The sequence below is a fragment of the Podarcis liolepis genome (assembly GCF_965112155.1).
Source record: "Podarcis liolepis genome assembly, chromosome: 4".
NCBI classification, from domain to species: Eukaryota; Metazoa; Chordata; class Lepidosauria; order Squamata; family Lacertidae; genus Podarcis; species Podarcis liolepis.
The window spans coordinates 96,886,470-96,901,097 of record NC_139558.1 but is presented as its reverse complement, the minus strand read 5'-3'; the positions used below and the strand labels follow the sequence as shown (position 1 = coordinate 96,901,097).

The 14,628-nt window shown below is 50.5% G+C and overlaps 1 protein-coding gene across 1 annotated transcript in view; it reads left to right on the top strand.

Moving 5' to 3' along the window:
• Nucleotides 1–14,628, top strand: part of MYO7A (myosin VIIA) — a 177,150-nt gene that overhangs the window by 96,033 nt on the left and 66,489 nt on the right. Inside the window, exons 17-18 of the mRNA XM_083499152.1 lie at nucleotides 7,262–7,318; nucleotides 12,713–12,850. Coding sequence (XP_083355278.1) covers nucleotides 7,262–7,318; nucleotides 12,713–12,850 — 195 coding nt within the window. The remainder of the gene's footprint in view (nucleotides 1–7,261; nucleotides 7,319–12,712; nucleotides 12,851–14,628) is intronic.

Genomic DNA, 14,628 nt, shown 5'->3' with positions numbered 1-14,628 from the left:
CTGCCTGGCATATGGGTGGCCATGGGACCTGAAGGGGTTTAAGTCTCTGTGTGCATGCGGATGGCCAGAATCAGGCATGCTGGCATGGAATGAGCGCATCCGCCGTCTCCCAAACCATCGTGCAGCCATGCTAAAAGATTCCTAGGCAAAGGGCACACTTGCAATTAGAGACCAGCAGAACTGTTGCTTTAGGATGGTTTCACTTGATCCTTTTCCTAAGCTGGGATGGCCTCTGTAGAGGGAGGAGATGCAGTCTGGTTAGGCAACCCGTGTGTCTGTTCATTCCCCCTGGATCAAGGGGATGCGGGTGGCGCTGTGGTCTAAACCACTGAGCCTCTTGGGCTTGCCGATCAGAAGGTCAGCGGTTCAAATCTGTGTGATGGGGCGAGCTCCCGTTGCTCTGTCCCAGCTCCTGCCAACCTAGCAGTTTGAAAGCACACCAGTGCGAGTAGATAAATAGGTATCACTGCAGCGGGAAGGTTGACGGCGTTTTCGTGTGCTCTGGTTTCTATCACCTGTGTTCCGTTGCACCAGAAGCAGTTTAGTGCTGCTGGCCACATGACCAGGAAAGCTGTCTGTGGACAAACGCCGGCTCCCTCGGCCTGAAAGTGAGATGAGCGCCACAATCCCATAGTCACCTTTGACTGGACTTAACCGTCCAGGGGTCCGGTTTTTAGCCATTCGTTTCCAGAGGTTGCTACTCAAGACACCAGCTGATGAAACACTGCAATTAAATAACTACAAGCAGCAACCACTTTTTGAGCAAAACGAAGTCCAAGCTACGAAGATGCTGCTGCAGTTCTGTATCTTTTCTCTCGTGCTCCATCTGCAGCTCTCAGTTCCATCAGGCAGGGTGGGAGGAGGGGGGGGGAATAGCGCCCGAAGTAAACCCACAGATCAGACTCTCTATGCTAGTCTACCACTACAAATCTATGGGAGAAGCACTTGCGGTCCTTCCTCTGCTTTCCCCCAATATGGTTAGCCCTTGGAACACCTGCCCGCACCTCCTCCTCCTCTCTCTAAACTGCTTTCTCTATGGTTGCCCTCGCTCTCCTCTCAAGGCTCCTCAGCAATTCATAGGGCACGCCAGGCTGCCCAGCTCATCCGGGTCCTTCAGCGGCACAGCCGCAGTACGGCCTAGCGGGAGCGGCAGCAGGCAGAGGGGAGGCCCCAGGCAGAGACGCTCAGTTCGGCGGCCGCAAGGAGGATGGCGGCGGAAGGGCCCGAGGCTCCCGCCAGTCCTGGCGGGGAGGGGCTCCCGGGGGCCGAGGCTGGTGAGAGGAGGCCGGAGGGCGGCGGGCAGGGCAGCCAAGCAACACAGTTGGAGCCGGCCGGCAGGGAGGGAGGGAGAGGAGCTGCTTCCTTTGAAACCTGGGAAATTTAAGGGACATCATCAATAAGGGACAGCAGCAGGACACGGCGCTAGGATATGGGAGTTTCCTGCCAAATAAGGGACGGTTGACAGCCCTGCTGTCGGATGGGTGGCCCTGCTCAGTTGATGACACTGTCCACATTTGTTTCTGTAAAAAATCAGCCGCTGAGCAGCAGCCTTAAGCGTCACTTAAGATGTGACTCGTAAAACACCTCTTAAGCACAGTGAGGTCAGGAGGCGCAGCTTAAGCGCATGGCTGAGGAAAGGCGCATGGAAGAAGCTGCTCTGAATCGGAAAGGTGAGGCTCACCGCAGCCTTTTTGCATGGTGGGGATGATGCCGAAGAGTAACGCATATAAGGAGATAGAGAGCTAGCTCAGCGTTAAGAGGTCAGGGGGTCGGCTCTTTGCCGGCGCATCAAATCCCTCGGCTGAACAGCTTAAAGGCAAAGGTCATGTTCGGGTGCCATAGAGAGAACAGCTTCAGCAGGAATAAAAGAGACAGCGTCTCTGGATTTTGTGCCAGCGGAGCGTTAAAAGGTCAGATTGAAAGGAAGCAATGAGAATTAGGGATGCGATGCTTGCCTACTTTTGTTTCCCAAAGTCAAAATCACCTATTCGTAGCAACTCTAGCAGTTATTTGCTTTACAGTGTTTGCAGCATTTTATGCGCATTGTCATTCCGTGATCCTTACAAGCACCTTGTCAGTATTATCCCCTTATTGAGGATGGAGGCCCAGCCTTCTCCAATATTCTCCTTTTTCCAGGGAGCAGGTTGGACTTGGGTCCTCCCGGGTTATTTCCAGTGGTTTCGCCGAATCCAAAAACCGTTGATTTCCCCATTGTGTTTGATCTTTCACACAACATAACAGTCTGGAAAACTCATGGAATATAGCCCGTGATTGGCGCTCATTTCGGTGTTATTTGATTCTGGAAGATCTCCATGTGAAGCCCCTTTAACCCAGCAAATCGCAGGAGTAAAGCAACATAATTTGGGGCAGAATACCAGCAAGCAGGGCTCTTTTTTTTCAGCTGGTGTTCACTGGAACTCGGCACCTCTCAGGTGGGTGCAATTACCATTCTAAGAGAACACGGGAGAAGTTCATGGTGAACTCTGGCACCTCTTTTCCCAGAGAAATAGCGCTGGTAAGGAGCATTTGAAAACAGAAGCGCTAGCACTATTATCAGGAAAACGAATGCAATATTCCCTCCTTGGTCCCTGGCAGGGACAGGGCCTTCTTGGTAGCAGCACCCAGGAATTGGAAGCCTCCCCGCTTTCGAGACCCCTCTGTCCACCCACTTTAGGGACATTCCAGTGTCTGGTGAAAGCCATCCACTTCCATCAAGCCAATGGCTTTTATTTTCTCCTCATCTGCTGTTTAACTGGTATTTTCTTTCCTTGCCGGCCTGTGTGTGTGTGTGTGTGTGTGTGTGTGTGTGTGTGTGTGTGTGTGTTTTTGTGCATTGCTCAGATTTTGTTATTTCAATATGCATGCTTTGCAGTCTGTGTTCATTTGGGCACTTTCTGGTTTTTTTGATGATATGCTCCGCTTTTGACTCCTTTGGGCAGAAAAGCACCAATAAATGTCAGGAAAGGGGGGGGGGACCTTAAGATTTGTGGTTCCCTAACAACCTCAGTTAAAAGACACAAACTTTGGTAAGAGGAGAAGGATCTCTTGTGGCGTTCCCAAAGCAAAGGAAGGATTGGACTCTGATAAAATACACACAGAAGCTTGACCAGCAAGACTCAAGGCGAGGTGCATATAATAATAATTCCTGTCCACCCTTCAGCCCAGGTCGTTTTATTCACAAAAGAACTTTTTACACAGTGTACGTAAGAACCAATCAGATTTCCTCTGAGCATTTCAAAAAACCCCACGTAGAGCACATGGCAGTAGTCCAAGCGGGAGATAACCAGAGCATGCACAACTCTGGCAAGTACCGTATTTTTTGCTCTATAGGATGCACTTTTCCCCCTCCAAAAATTAAGGGGAAATGTGTGTGCGTCCTATGGAGCGAATGCAGGCTCCTTGGCTTCAGTGATAGCAACGCGAAGCCTCCAAAGCGCAGAGGGAGAGCTCCCCCCATGCTCCGGAGGCTTCACATTGCTTTCGCTGAAGCCGCCTGAAGCCCCCGGAGTTCCCGCTGTGCTCCGAAGACTTGTGGATAGCCGCCTGAAGCCCGAAGCCCCCGGAGTGCAGTGCAAACTCCCGCTGCGCTCCGGGGGCTTCGGGCAGCTATCCACAAGCCTTTGGAGCACAGCAGGAGTTCTCGCTGTGCTCCGAAGGCTTGTGGATAGCCGCCTGAAGCCTGGAGAGCGAGAGGGGTCGGTGCACACTGATCCCTCTTGCTCTCCAGGCTTCGCTGGAGAGGCGCTGCACAGTTTTCCCTCTCTGCTCAGCGCCCCTTCAGCAAAGCGGGAGGAGAAATGGAAGGGGCTCCGTTTCTCCTGCCGCTTCGCTAAAGGGGAGCTGAGCAGAGAAGGGGGAGAATTCCCCCCCCCCCCCGTTCTCCCCCTCCTATGGTCCAGTGCGTCCTATAGAGTGAAAAATACGGTAACTACTCTGGCGACTAACGATTTATTGCACATCTGTTTGAAAATTAAAGCTATGTAGATTTAACAAATACAACAAAATGGATTAACTTGGTCCAGCGACGCCAGCTTTTCAAAGTAATTGACACCTTCAGCTCCTCCCCTGCTGCCCTGGTGGTAATCTCCTTCCCTGGAGGGTGGTACAACCCACTTGTGGAACAGCTGGTTTAAAGCATAAAAGAGGCTTCAATTGTATCTAATCAGCAGGGTGGGAGGGAAATGGTAACCCTTGTGTGAGACTAGAGGGTCTCTATGTTCGTCTATGATACACTGGAGGGGAGGGATATTACCTGTGATGGAACCTTCATATGTCAGTGGTGGCATTGATGCTGGGGGGACCAGGTCCGTAAAGACTGATGTACCGTATTTTTCGCTCTATAAGAAGCACCAGGCCATAAGACGCACCTAGTTTTTGGAGGAGGAAAACAAGAAAAAAAAGATTCTGAATCTCAGAAGCCAGAACAGCAAGAGGGATCGCTGCGCAGTGAAAGCAGCAATCCCTCTTGCTCTTCTGGCTTCTGGGATAGCTGCACAGCCTGCATTCGCTCCATAAGACGCGCACACAATTCCCCTTACTTTTTAGGAGGGAAAAAGTGAGTCTTATAGAGCAAAAAATACGGTATATGGTTGGATCAGCCCCTGCCCAATGCAAATTTTGGCAGTTGCAAAAAGGGAGTGGGACATAGGGTCTCCGTCACATCCCGAGGTGGAGACAAATTGCCTGCTCCCCAGTCATCAGATCGATCATTTGAGGAGTGGGGTGAGTTTGATAATCCCCTGCCCAACCTCAGGTGATGTACACAAGTTAGCTGAGATGGGGGACTGTGGGTCTTGGGTGTGTGCAACCGTGTGGGGTGGCTACATCCAGTTTTGGCCACATCCATCACTGGGATATCGCCTCCAAGGCATCAGCCAACAGGGAACATAATGCTGGGGCCAAAAACGGGTAGCCACCCATATTGTTCAAGGAAAATATCAGTGGGTATCAATTGTCAGGCGTTGGGCAAATGGCCAGAAAGACACCCTCTGCCACATCCCACTAAATCTAAACTGGCAACAGCAGTAGCAAAGGCTGTTGGCGTTGTTCTCATTAGCAACAGCACTTGCTGGGGGCAATGGGATGCATGGGGACTGCTGTTTCCCAAGGCCTTACTGAAGACCCGGGAGCCACGAGATGCTACAGATCCCAGGGGTCCCAGTGTTCAAGATGCTGTTGCTGGAGCATTCAGGGGTCCTGGGGTCTAAAGGATGGGCTGGATCTGTGGGGCTTGTATTTAATGGATGCGCAGGGTGTGGGTGGGATGGAGATAGGTTTTGTGATCAGTCAGCACATGGAAAAAGAACAGGCTCTCGGTTATTGCTTGAAATCCAAATTCCATGAAAGCTGCTTGCTGTAACAAGCCAATCTGATGCTTGATCAGATGCACACAGCTTCTACCACTCCAAAGGATGAAGAATAAAGAAAAAAAGTTCGCAGTTTTATACTGAAATCCACACACTGGGACAGATCAGCCGACATCTGTTCCTATTCATTTTTGCTGGTGCTCAACCATCAGTCTGCTCTATGCCATTCTATGCAGAATTATTTGAAGAATGAACCAAAAATTATACACATTATTATCTGCAGCAATGCACACTTTTTTTTTGTATGCATGCCCCCCAATGCATATTTTTCAATGCTCTTCAATGAGCTTTTGGGTTAAATACACGTAACAGTAAAATGTGTGTTTTCGTGGATTTTGAGCACCCAAACTGTGATGCAAAATCCAGAGGAGTGAGTAGCCTCCGACCAAATGGATTCCTCCTCTGTTCAGAAGTGGGGTGAAACCACTGCTCTAGCTTCCAACTGGGTGTGCCATTGCTTTTTATTGAGGTGGGGGGGGTTGGTGCGGTGCAAACATATCCTCAGGAGTGCCAAATTACCGTATTTTTCGCTCTGTAGGACGCACTTTTCCCCTTCAAAAATTAAGGGGAAATGTGTGTGCGTCCTATGGAGCGAATGCAGGCTCCTTGGCTTTAGCGATAGCGACATGAAGCCTCTGGAGCGCAGAGGGAGCGCTCCCTCCACACTCCGGAAGCTTTGCGTTGCTTTCGCTGAAGCCTTCAGAGCGAGAGGGGTCGGTGCGCACCGACCCCTCTCGCTCTCCAGACTTCAGCGATAGCCCCCGAATTCCCACTGCGTTCCGGAGGCTTCAGGTTCCTTTCGCTGAAGCCGGGAGAGTCTTGCTCTCCCAGCTTCAGCAAAAGGAACCCAAAGCCTGCGGAGCGCAAGCTCGGGGAGCAACGGGAAGGCTGTGCGCAGCCTTTCCGCTGCTCTCCGACCTGCTCTTTGGGGCTGGTGGTGGGGGAAAGCAGCACTTCCCCCCGCCAGCCCCAAAGAGCAGGTCGAAAGGAACCCGAAGCCTCCAGAGCACAGTGGGAACTCCCGCCGCGCCCCTGAGGCTTTTGGTTGCCTTCACTGAAGCCTGGAGAGTGAGAGGGGTCAGTGCGCACCGACCCCTCTCACTTTCCAGGCTTCCAAGGTAGCCGCCTGAAGCCTCCAGAGCGCAGCGGGAACTCCCGCTGTGCTCCGGAGGCTTCGGGTTGCCTTCACTGAAGGTGACTGAACGCACCTTGAACGTACTGAACACACCTTGTTTTAGAGGGGAAGAACAAGGGGGAAAAAATCTCCCCCTCTCTCCGCAGCGCCCCTTCAGTGAAGCAGCAGGAGAAATGGAATGGTTGGGTGCATCCTATAGAGCAAAAAATACGGTAGTTCCCGCAGCACATTTGCACTGGGGGTGTTGAATTCCAATGAAACGGAAATGGGAGCCAAAGTTGCCGGGGTTGGCTTATTCCTCCGGTGTTGATAACAGAAATCAGCCCAGCAAAACAACTACATTAGTTAACAGAATTTTGCAGCGGAAGGCGATCTGCAGCGGAATGGAAACGCAGATGCGTGCAACGAATGCAGCACGAAACAATATCTTCTTACATCCCTGGTTTGCACTGCACCAACCTGTCCGTCCTGTTAAGCAGCCATGGCCCCAGATCCTTACAGGGAAGCTAGCGTAGCAGCTGCAACTCACCCCACCCAGCAAGCTGCCTCTGCCTCTCCATCCCTACCATTGGGTGGCAGGAATAGAACGCCTACTCAAAAGCAGCCATTGCAAATACTTGGGTTTCAAACACCCCCGAACCAGCTGCTTGTGGTTAGTGAATAGCTCGGAAGTCCTGTCTTAGTCGTTCTTCTTTTTCACTTTTTTTTTCTCCTATTCTCTGTCTCTCGTTTGTTTTTTTTGTCTTTTGATCCCCTGTAGTTTCTCTGTGGCTATGCGTCCAGTGCTTTTGGGCAGTCGCCAGCACCCAGCCTGAAGGTAAAAATAAGCCAAAGAGCTCCCTCGTGTGTGGTATGTTCATTTCTTCTCTTCCCCCTCCCCACCCCACTCCTGCTCCCCCCAACCCGCCCTCCTCTGTCGCCAGTTTTACTCTTCTCCTTGCGTCCTTTGCAGCAGATCGCTCGCGAAAGGACAGAGGTGGTTGCGGATTCGCGGAGGGCTTGCCTCAGGGAAGCAAAGCTGTTCTCTGCCTTTGCTAGGGATGCCTGGAGCCACTACATTATGCTGGAAAAGGTGATGGCGAAGGGCAATCAAAGAGGTTCAGGGGCTTTTCCTCTAGTGATCAAAGGCTAAATTGGGCCTCCATTAGTCTGGCAATTACCTGGTTGGGTGTGCCAGGAGAGTCTTCCATCCTGTAAGAGCTCAGAGCGCAAAAGGAGGTTCCGAAAACCCATTGTTGTTGACTATAATAATAATAATTTATTATTTATACACCACCCATCTGGCTGAGTTTCCCCAGCCACTCTGGGTGGCTCCCAATCAAGTGTTAAAAACAATACAGCATTAAACATTAAAAACTTCCCTGAACAGGGCTGCCTTCAGCTGTCTTTTAAAGATAAGATAGCTGCTTATTTTCTTCACATCTGAAGGGAGGGCGTTCCACAGGGCGGGCGCCACCATCGAGAAGGCCCTCTGCCTTGTTCCCTGTAACCTCACTTCTTGCAATAAGGGAACCACCAGAAGGCCCTCGGAGCTGGACCTCAGTGTCCGGGCTGAACGATGGGGGTGGAGATGCTCCTTCAGGTATACAGGACCGAGGCTGTTTAGGGCTTTAAAGGTCAGCACCAACACTTTGAATTGTGCTCGGAAGCATACTGGGAGCCATTGCAGATCTCTCAGGACTGGTGCTATGTGGTCTCAGTGGCCACCCCCCAGTCACCAGACTAGCTGGCACATTCTGGATTAATTGCAGTTTCCGAGTCACCTTCAAAGGTAGCCCCACGTAGAGCGCATTGCAGTAGTCCAATTGGGAGATAACTAGAGCATGCACCACTCTGGAATCTCCTTTCTATTTGAAGCTATTTGAAGATGGCTGGCCTATTTCCTCTCAGTCTGCTCTCATCCAGACACGTTTCCTTACCCCTTCCATGGCAGTCAGTAAGACCCACCTGCTAAGGTGAAAGGTAAAGAAAGGCTGGATGGGTCGGACAGGATGTCAGGCATTTTCAACCTGGCAACTTCCTCTGATTCTTGGCTGAGCCCTTTTATCCTCCCCCTAACCTATTCCATTAAGGGACGTGGGTGGCGCTGTGGGTTAAACCACAGAGCCTAGGACTTGCCGATTAGAAGGTCGGCGGTTTGAATCCCCGTGACGGGGTGAGCTCCCGCTGCTCGGTCCCTGCTCCTGCCCACCTAGCAGTTCGAAAGCACGTCCAAGTGCAAGTAGATAAATAGGTACCGCTCCGGTGGGAAGGTAAACAGTGTTTCCGTGCGCTGCTCTGGTTCGCCAGAAGCGGCTTAGTCTGGCTGGCCACATGACCCAGAAGCTGTACGCCGGCTCCCTCGGCCACTAAAGCGAGATGAGCGCTGCAACCCCAGAGTCGGTCACGACTGGACCTAATGGTCAGGGGTCCCTTTAACCTATTCCAGGCTCTTCCCTCTCTGGGATTAATAGAGTTATTTAATGGGGCAGTTCTTCTTTCTGGAACCTTGCATTCAGGACTCGCTATGTCTCCTGCCCACCTAGCAGTTTGAGAGCACGTCCAAGTGCAAGTAGATAAATAGGTACCTCTCCGGCGGGAAGGTAAACAGCATTTCCGTGCGCTGCTCTGGTTCGCCAGAAGCGGCTTAGTCATGCTGGCCACATGACCCAGAAGCTGTACGCCGGCTCCCTCGGCCAATAAAGCGAGATGAGCGCCAGAGTCAGCCAGGACTGGACCTAACGGTCAGGGGTCCCTTTACCTTTATGTGTTAAGTCCAGCCATTGCCTTGGACTGCTGCCCCTGAGAACTTTGCTCCAGCCGGTTCAAAATGCGGCAGCTAGACCAGAGCTTTCCAAACTGTTGCGTCACGACACGTTAGCGTGTTGGCTGCAGTGTGTAGGTGTGTCACACAAACACTCCTCCCGGGGCTAGAAAGGGGTTAGTTCCACCTCCGGTTTGCTAGAGAAACTGAATTTGCTCTGTCCTGAAACGATGCACGTCTAAAAAGTGTGCCGACGACTGGAGAAGTTTGGAAAGCTCTGAGCTAGGCTGTTGACGGGGACAGACTACTACCAGGGCATAAATCCAATGCTTCAAAGATCATTCCGTACCTTATCCCATATGATACGTTAATTTTTTTAAATAAAATACCTGAACTTGCAGGAAAGTATTTCCTGTTTACCAAAGCAAGCAAGCAAACAAACAAACAAAAAACCATATGCAAAAGCAATTTCAAATCCAATACAGATACAAATTGTGTGGTGTTTGTGTACGGTATTCCCAAGGGGTGGTTGGGGGACAGTTTATTTTCATTTATTGAAATTATTGAATTTATATACCGCTTTATACCCACTTATTTGAATTTATATATCGCTTTATACCCACAAGTCTCAGGGCCCCACTTTTATTCAGTAGATAGATAGATAGATAGATAGATAGATAGATAGATAGATAGATGATAGATAGATAGATAGATAGATAGATAGATAGATGATAGATAGATAGATAGATAGATAGATAGATAGATCAATAGATAGATAATAGAATCCATTCTCTGTTAATTATTATATGGGCAGCAGGCAACGAAGGGGAATTTTGTTACACAGGATTTTCCTTTGGGTATCTGGGACTGCCACAGAAGAGGCATTGGAAAAGCTTATTGGACACTTGTCGCTCAGGGATGCTGGCTGTTTATTTGTGGCTGGGCAGGGAATTTACTTCCTGAGTCACGTTGCTTATTTGAGGGTTGAATCAAATCCGTAAAAATGGGATGTGACACTTTTTAAATGTGAACCAAAAGTACGTGCTCCATAGACGCCAAGGTTCACTGAACGTTAGAACGAACTAATTTGCTTTAACGAATTCATCTGAAGTAGTTCGAAAAAAATCTCTGAGCTACACCTGAAAGTAGCTCCCACGAACAGCTGGGTGAATGGAATGTGAATTAAGTCTGTTTGGGGGGGTAGAACTTTGAACAGTTTTTAGTTCAAGTTCATTCTCTTGCATTCATTTTCTTTTTCCTCCCAAGACTTTGGGGCCTTTAAACTTAAAGATCATAATTATTGGGGCCATTGACATCGCACTGTGTGATGTTTTCTTACTTTTCTTAAGTGTTGAAATATACTCAGAGTCGCAAAGTGATTTCATGCTCTTTATTCAGCTCATAGTGGTGAGGAGGAATGAATGAAAGTCCCCTCACAGTATCTGCTTTATATACATTATTTACACAATGGGCTGCACATGATTGGCTAATTCTGGAATTCTACTGTAAGCCAATCAGGTTGTGGATTCACTTCTAACTGGAGCAGGATTGGGTGGTTCCTGCCAACCAATCATACTGCTGCATTGTTCTAGGACCAATCATACTGCTGCATTCTGAATCCTATTGTTCTAGGACCAATCAGACTGCTGCATTTTGGATCCTATTGTTCTAGGACCAGTCAGACTGCTGCAGTTTGGATCCTATTCAACTCAGTACATAACAAGTGTGCTTTATAATTTGACGCAGCAGCTTGTAACGTTCTAAATGCTGGTGAGGAAGGGGGGAAATGCAGAGGATCTTTTCTATGAACTTGAACAGAATGGATGCTCACCTTTTTCAGGTGGGCGGCGGTTGCGATCCCCCCTGGCTTCCGGCAGACAGTTCTCACGTGCTTGCTGGCCATTGGAGATTTCCCCTGTCTGGCGGGATCTCAGGGCAGGACTTCCCCTCTGAACGCCAGCTTCAAACAGGCCAATCAGAGGCTGCCTGGTATCTGAGGAAGCAGCTGCTGGTCAGAGCAAACAGCATTGGGGTAGATGGAGAAATAGCCTCACCTGGTACCAGGCAGTGTCCAGAGTTCCTATTGGTGAGATATTCTGAATCATGGAATGGTAGAGTTGGAAAGGGTTCCCAGGGTCATCTAGTCCAACCCCCGAAATGCAGGAACCGCAACTAAAACCTCCATGACAGACGGCCACCCAACCTCTGCTTAAAAACTTCCAAGGAAGGAGAGCCCAAGGGAGAACTGCTCTTACAGTCAGACAGTTCTTCCTGAAGTTTAGTCGAAATCTCCTTTCTTGCAACATCGCTTGTTGTTTGTTCTCAGTGCGTGGTATTCAGAGATACACTGACTCCGCCTGTGGAGGTTCCTTCAACTGTGAGAACTGACCTCCATGGATGGGCATACCCTTTGTGCCTTTGTCCCCTTCCACAGGGGCAGAAGACATGCTTTGAGTGCAGAAGGTCCCCAGTCCAACCCCTGCCATCTCCAGGGTGTCAAATTTCCCTTGCCTGAGAGCTTGGATGGCGGCAACCAATTGTTAACTCTTTTGAATCTTGGTGGGTTGCTATCTTCCTTAGTGGGGCCTGCCATCTGCTATCCTGAATAATGCTTTGTCGAGGGCAGGGGCCGAAGGGATGCGGGTGGCGCTGTGGGTTAAACCACAGAGCCTAGGACTTGCCAATCAGAAGGTCGGCGGTTCGAATCCCCGCGACGGGGTGAGCTCCCGTTGCTCGGTCCCTGCTCCTGCCAACCTAGCAGTTTGAAAGCACACCAGTGCAAGTAGATAAATAGGTACCGCTCCGGAGGGAAGGTAAACAGCGTTTCAGTGCGCTGCTCTGGTTTTGCCAGAAGCGGCTTAGTCATGGTGGCCACATGACCCAGAAGCTGTACGCCGGGTCCCTCGGCCAATAAAGCGAGATGAGCACCGCAACCCCAGAGTCGGTCATGACTGGACCTAATGGTCAGGGGTCCCTTTACCTTTACCTTAGGGTAGGGGGCAGTGGGAATGAGTTAATGGAAACAGGAGGCAGTACAGTGGACGTTCAGGTTGCAAATGTGATCTGTGCGGGATGCACGTTCTCAATTCGCAGCGGCGCATCTGCGCACGCACGGGTTGCGATTCGGCGCTTCTGCGCATGCGCAAAGTGCGATTGAGCACTTCTGCGCATGTGCAACCACCAAAACACAGAAGTAACCCGTTCCGGTACTTCTGGGTTTCGGCGGGTCCGTAACCCGAAAAATCGCAACCTGAAGCGTCTGTAACCCGAGGTTTGACTGTAATCCGAAAAGGCTTGGTTGCCCCGGCCAAGGCGGATGAACGGCCTGCCTTGCTGAAACACGGCTTCCTGTGCAACAGACTGTCCCCTGTGACCCTGCTGGAGAGGGAAATGGTCTGCTGCTGTTTTCATTATCCTTTCATTTCCGGACACTGATCCTCTGCGGCGCTCCCCCCCCTTTCTTTCCAGGGGGCAGAGACCAGGAAGCGCTCCCCGACTCTCAGCAGCCAGTTCAAGCGCTCGCTGGAGCTTCTGATGAGGACTCTCAGCGTCTGCCAGCCATTCTTCGTCCGCTGCATCAAGCCCAACGAATACAAGAAGCCCATGGTAAGCCCATTTGCCTTCTTCTGGATAAAGCAGGGGTTTTAACCGTGAGGAGGTTGTTTGCAGAAGGCTACTAGCCACAATGGCTCGGCTCTACTGCCACAGCCAAATGCATTAAAGCTTCTGAATCTTCTTCTTTGATGATCACTCGTAGCCGAGTAAGATTGTCTTCCATAAACACAGTTTTAACCAGGCTGCCTCAGCCTCAGCCCTCCAGCATAGCTGTCAACCTTCCCTTTTTTTGCTGGAAATTCCCTTATTCCAGCACCATTTCCTGCTGCTTCCCACTGCTATCCTGGATTGTTAGATATCCTGTAGACTGTCCCCAGGGCAGGCGAGGCTGCTGATCCCTTATTTTCGAGGTTGCTGATCCCTTATTTTCAAATCTGAAAGCTGACAGCTATGCCCTCCAGATGTTTTGAGACTACAATTCCCATCATCCCTGACCACTGGTCCTGCTAGCTAGGGATCATGGGAGTTGTAGGCCAAAAACATCTGGAGGGCCGAGGTTGAGGAAGCCTAGTTTTAACAGTGAGCCCGTAAGTGACTGTGGAGGCCAATTCTGGATCCACGCGTCTTTCCACAGTGGGGACATTTGTTTCCAGGTGGGAGTTGATCACGGTGTGGATTTGCCAAGCGTGCCTTCCTCTTAGCACATTTCTCCCTTGTGTCCTGAGTTCGAGCGTTTTCAAAGCCCATGAGACCATTGGTAAATGCTGTTCTCCAATTGGAGCATTTGCAAGCCAGTGTTTCCCAGTTGTCAGTGTTTATGTTACATTTTTTTTATATAGATTTGCCTCGAGAGAGTCTTTAAGCCTCTTTTGTTGACCACCAGCATCACGCTTTCCATTTTTAATTGGCTTCTGAATGCCAGTTTCTGGAAACCACAGGAGGGGAGAGCAGCTCTTGCGTTCGAATCCCGCTTGCGGGTTCCCCCCAACCACTGTGACAAGAGGCTGTTGGACGAGATGGGCCATTGGCCTCATCCAGCAGGATTGCCTTATGTTCTTGTGCCCTGGCCTCTTCTTTACTTGATGGACTTTCATTAGCAGCACACTCAGGGGAAAAAGGCAGATTAGCCTCATATCTCTCTGCAGGGTTTGGGAGCGCCTCTGTTTCTGCCATGTCCTCCTTCCAAGATTATAGGCTCAGCCTATCTCCATGAGCGGATAGATTTCCACTTGTACAGCGAAAGTTCCCCTATCTTTCCTTTTCCTGCATCCCCCCCCCCACACCCCTCCATCTGCTCCAGAATGTTAAAGGTAAAAAGGTAAAGGGACCCCTGACCGTTAGGTCCAGTCATGGCCGGCTCTGGGGTTGCGGCACTCATCTCACTTTATTGGCCGAGGGAGCCGGCGTACAGCTTCCAGGTCATGTGGCCAGCATGACTAAGCCACTTCTGGCGAACCAGAGCAGCGCACGGAAACGCCGTTTACTTTCCCACCGGAGTGGTACCTATTTATCTACTTGCACTTTGACGTGTTTTCGAACTGCTAGGTTGGCAGGAGCAGGGACTGAGCAACGGGAGCTCACCCCGTCGCAGGGATTTGAACCGCCGACCTTCTGATTGGCAAGCCCTAGGCTCTGTGGTTTAACCCACAGCGCCACCTGCGTCCCAGCTCAAGAGAGTTGGGGGACCCACTGAGTGAACAGAAGTCATTCTGTTCGCTGGATGACTTGGTTGTGCTTAGCTCTCCAATCTTTCTTAACTCCCCCCCTCCATGAGGGATATCCTTTGATATCTTCACACTGCATTCTGGCTGTGTAAATGTTGTAAGAAA